We start from the raw sequence: 5000 nt of genomic DNA on the forward strand, positions 1-5000 counted from the left end.
TGTGTTCTTACAAAAGTTCACTGACTTTTCTATATTTGAACTTAACGTTATTGATTTGAAAAGAATAAACAAAATATAAAAAATGGCCCCAAAAATCAACATAACAAATGTAAAATGAAAATATTCCATTCTAAAAAAAACTATGAATAAATATTTGAAAAAATTTTAAATATTTACACTGATAAAAAATGAACATTTTTTAATTTAAATTGAAATTAAAATTGACGAATCGAATAAAAGTCAACAGAAAAACAATAAAAAGAAACAATTTCACATGAAAAATCACAAGAAGAAATGAACAAAAAAACAACCGATAAGAATGTCCGACAAAATCTGAATTAAATGAGAAAAAAATATACAACTACAAAAACATGCCACAATAATTAATAAAAAAAACAACAACAAACGAATTGAAAATATGAAAAAAACAAAACAAATAAAGAGTTGTAATCATTTGTGAAAAATAAATAGAAAAATAAATAAAATTAAAGAACAGCAACAACAACAACAAAATAGTAAACAAATAAAGAAAACAAAAAAATTAAATAAACGTGCATTTATCAGCAGCAACAAAAACAACAACAACAACAAATATAAAATAATAATAATTGTTGTTGTTTGATATTGAAATTACAACAAAACTTAACAATTTACCTGCAGTACTTGAACATTTAGAGTCGGGAGCAGCAGCTGCAACTGCTGCTGCTGGTGTGGCTGCAATAGTTGATGATGGCGTTGTTGATGTTGTGTCGCTGGTTAGTGGAATATTTATTTTTAATTCTTTTGAATTGGTTGTTGTCGTTGCAGTTGTCTTTGATTTTTTACCCGAGTTATTGGTCATTTCTTCTTCTTGTTCTTGTTGCTGCTCCTTATCTTCACCGTTCGTTTTAATCGTATGACCGTTGGTTTCAACTGTTCTTATTTCAGAGTTCAAATCTTGTTGTTGTTGTTGCTGCGTTATTGCATTTAGGGCTGTGCTGGATGGTGATGATCTTGAGTCATTTGTTTGTAGTTGTTGTTGTACACGTTGTGAACGAGTTATATATCTGAAAGTAAGAAGATAAATTGTCTATTAGAAGTATTTTTATGACAAATTATAGTTTAGTAATCTGGTTAAAAGAACTTTTATTTTGTTAACACGAATTTCTTAAAACCGTAGAAATTTGTTGAGGAAAAGTATTAATTGAACAACTACAAAACCTAATTTTAACCTATATTTCTCTTCATACAAGGGTCTTAGATCCCCCACAGTTTTAAAGTTTTCGGTTAAGGTTGCAGTTTCCGAGTTTATCGATTACGAACAAATCGTACTCTTTTATTATATAGATATGACCTATGTATAAGTCGAATTCCAGCAAATGTATAAATATGTAATCTGCCGGACGTTATCCAAACTTTGCTGAAATACTCCTCAGGATATATAGATAGATAGATAGATAGATAGATAGATAGATAGATAGATAGATAGATAGATAGATAGATAGATAGATAGATAGATAGATAGATCGATAGATAGATAGATAGATAGATAGATAGATAGATAGATAGATAGATAGATAGATAGATAGATAGATAGATAGATAGATAGATAGATCGATAGATAAGATAGCTAGATAGATAGATAGATAGATAGATAGATAGATAGATAGATAGATAGATAGATAGATAGATAGATAGATAGATAGATAGATAGATAGATAGATAGATAGATAGATAGATAGATAGATAGATAGATAGATAGATAGATAGATAGATAGATAGATAGATAGCTAGATAGATAGATAGATAGATAGATAGATAGATAGATAGATAGATAGATAGATAGATAGATAGATAGATAGATAGATAGATAGATAGATAGATAGATAGATAGATAGAAGATAGATAGATAGATAGATAGATAGATAGATAGATAAGATAGATAGATAGATAGATAGATAGATAGATAGATAGATCGATAGATAGATAATAGATAGCTAGATAGATCGATAGATAGATAGATAGATAGAGATAGATAGATAGATAGAATAGATAGATAGATAGATAGAGATATAGATAGATAGATAGATAGATAGATAGATAGATAGATAGATAGATAGATAGATAGATAGATAGATAGATAGAGATATAGAGATAGATAGATAGATAGATAGATGATAGATAGATAGATAGATAGATAGATAGATAGATAGATAGATAGATAGATAGATAGATAGATAGATAGATAGATAGATAGATAGATAGATAGATAGATAGATAGATAGATAGATAGATAGATAGATAGATATATAGATAGATAGATAGATAGATAGATAGATAGATAGATAGATAGATAGATATAGATAGATAGATAGATAGATAGATAGTAGATAGATAGATAGATAGATAGATAGATAGAGATAGATAGATAGATAGATAGATAGATAGATAGATAGATAGATAGATAGATAGATAGATAGTAGTAGATAGATAGATAGATAGATAGATAGATAGATAGATAGATAGATAGTGGTGGGACTGCGGATGATAGTCGTAATTTTTCAACTGGTTTTTTGGTAAAATTCTAAATAAAACAAGAGAAACTTCTGAACATTTCTCTTCTGCTTATAAAAAGTTAGACGCATTTAAAGTTGCAACATGTAAAAAGGGCGACATTTTTCAGGGTTTTTCACTCTTTATTTATATATAGCCCCATATGGTCCTTATGGCCTTTATTTGAACACATTTTTAACATAATATCTGGAAAATAAATAAATTTTTAGACCAGATTCGGATTTAGCGGATTCACTACCTTTTAGAAAAGTATATTTTTGTTTCTGGGTTAAATTTTTTGGCCCATGTTATCATAAACATATTATGGAAAGTACTATAAGTTATTAAATTGATCTCCTGAATATTAGACTTTTTTGAGTTAGCACTTTTTGAATATAGTGTCTCAGTATTACTTTAAATAAATCTCAAAGAAGTAGATACTGAAACAATATCTATAATATGAAACAGTTTCTGTTCTTAGATTTTTGTGTTAATTTCAGGCAGACGACCCGGCATTGAGCGATCATTCTGTCATAGACATTTTTTGAGTTAGCACTTTTATACTGAAACAATATCTATAATATGAAACAGTTTCTGTTCTTAGATTTTTGTGTTAATTTCAGGCAGACGACCCGGCATTGAGCGATCATTCTGTCATAGACATTTTTTGAGTTAGTACTTTTATAATATAATTTCTCAGTATTACTTTAAATAACTCCCAACGGAGTTGATATTGAAAAAATATCTCTCATCCAAAACAATTTCCGTTCTGGCTAGCTTTTGTGATTATTTCAGATTATTCTTGCATTATGTGCCGGGCTTTCGACAAAAATTCATAATAAATATTTTAATATCTTTGGGTAATATTCGCTTATTTCTGGTAGGAACTTTTACTCTGAACTGTCTATCAAAGTCTGTGTGTGTGGGGTAATATAATCAAATGGTTGGTTCTGTGACTGAGGGTTTTAAATCCTCGCGTATCTATATGTTCATGATCTTCAACATCTGGATGCAGGCGGAGGTGATCATATGAAGGTTGATGGGAATAAGGTGTTCACAGCTTCTGAAGCACTAGTTCTTACAATGCTTGCTTGTTTTTAATTATTATTTTAGATTTTATTAAACTCATAAAAAATCGTTTTTTTAACAAATGTTTTTTTAATTATTTTTATTATAGGTATTCTTTTAAGCAGGAAGTCAATAACCAAAACTAAACCTGTATGAATTATTTTAACACCCACTGTAAAACAAAATTTACAAACGTATATCACTGTAAATTTTTTTTATGAACCAATTAAAATTTAATACCAATTTCAAGCACATTTACGGTCATTGTGAAACGTTATTTTTAAAAATAATTATTTCTATTTTTTTTTTTTGCAATACATTTCTTTATCTGCAATTTCTAAGGCCATCTTTTAGATATAAACATTTTTCTATTTTACTTATTAAGACATGTGTAAACAAAACAAAACAAATGATTAATTTAATGGGTTTTCTATTCAGTAACTTATTTTCTTTATAATTTTGTGCATAATGACACTTGATTTGATTTTGAGTTTTGTGTAGAATAGTTTTTATTGTGTTTTTTGGTTATTATTATCTCTAAGATATTTTTGATGACGGTTGTTTTATTGTTTATTTTTTGTATATTTTGCAATTATCATAATTTAAACATTAATATTTTAAAAATTATTGTTTGTATATTTATAGACAAGAAAAGAAGACCTTTTCTAACTGATTTTGAACAAAAAACTTTCAAAACGTTTATTGTTTTGTTAGAAATTTTTTAATATTTTTATGGTTTGAAATTTCTTTCTTTAAAATGTATTCTTTTATTAAAAATTTTAATTTTAACTATTATAACATGTTTTTTTTTTGTTAAATATAATAATAAATTAAGTTAATAAATGTTGAATTTTATTTTATAATAATTTTTTTTAATTTGGTTGTTTTGTTGAATGGTATGTATGTATTTTTCCATATACACTTACAATATAAATTTTGCAATTTTAATTAGACTTTTTCAAATTCACATACATTTTTTTGTTTGTATTTTACGTTTTCTTTCAAGAAAAACGTGCTTTTTTGTGCAGATTCGTGCAAATGTTGCAACAAAATTCTACTAAATGTTAGTATTTTTCCTCTTAGATGCCGCAAAACGAACACAAACACCACTTTAATTTAAAACACATTAACACAACAACAAAAAGTCATTCATGCCATTCATTCACTTCCACGATTAATTTTTTTTTTAAATTTCAACTCAACAACTTTTAAATTTTGTATCTTTTTTTTTTCGCACTGATCGTTTAGCTTACTCTTCTTTTTGTTTTATTTAGTAAGTAAGTATCTAGTAGGTACTTTTTATTTCGTTACATTCGTGGATTTTTTTTTTTTGTTTTTAATTTAAATTTTAGTAAATATATGAAAAGAAGTGAGCGCGTTTAAAAATGAGTGAATGCTGA

The 5000-nt window shown here is 26.7% G+C and overlaps 1 protein-coding gene across 5 annotated transcripts in view; it reads right to left on the reverse strand.

Moving 5' to 3' along the window:
• LOC119608738 (serine/arginine repetitive matrix protein 2-like) overlaps positions 1-4927 on the reverse strand; it is a 57014-nt gene extending 52087 nt beyond the window's left edge. For 2 of the 5 annotated variants that reach the window (XM_037963291.1, XM_037963287.1), the window contains exons 1-2: positions 3919-3962; positions 655-1046 (exon numbers count right to left, since the gene is read on the reverse strand). In XM_037963291.1, the coding sequence (XP_037819219.1) occupies positions 655-1046; positions 3919-3947 (421 nt within the window). In that variant the 5' untranslated portion in view covers positions 3948-3962. Of the gene's footprint in view, positions 1-654; positions 1047-3918; positions 3963-4526 lie in introns of those variants that run through there. The other 3 variants (XM_037963289.1, XM_037963288.1, XM_037963290.1) reach the window with 3 other exon arrangements.
• Positions 4928-5000: the final 73 nt, after the last annotated feature.

The sequence above is a fragment of the Lucilia sericata genome, unplaced genomic scaffold (genome assembly GCF_015586225.1).
Source record: "Lucilia sericata isolate MDLA Ls3-8-SP2 unplaced genomic scaffold, ASM1558622v1 Contig000878F_arrow, whole genome shotgun sequence".
In the NCBI taxonomy this organism is placed as follows: Eukaryota; Metazoa; Arthropoda; class Insecta; order Diptera; family Calliphoridae; genus Lucilia; species Lucilia sericata.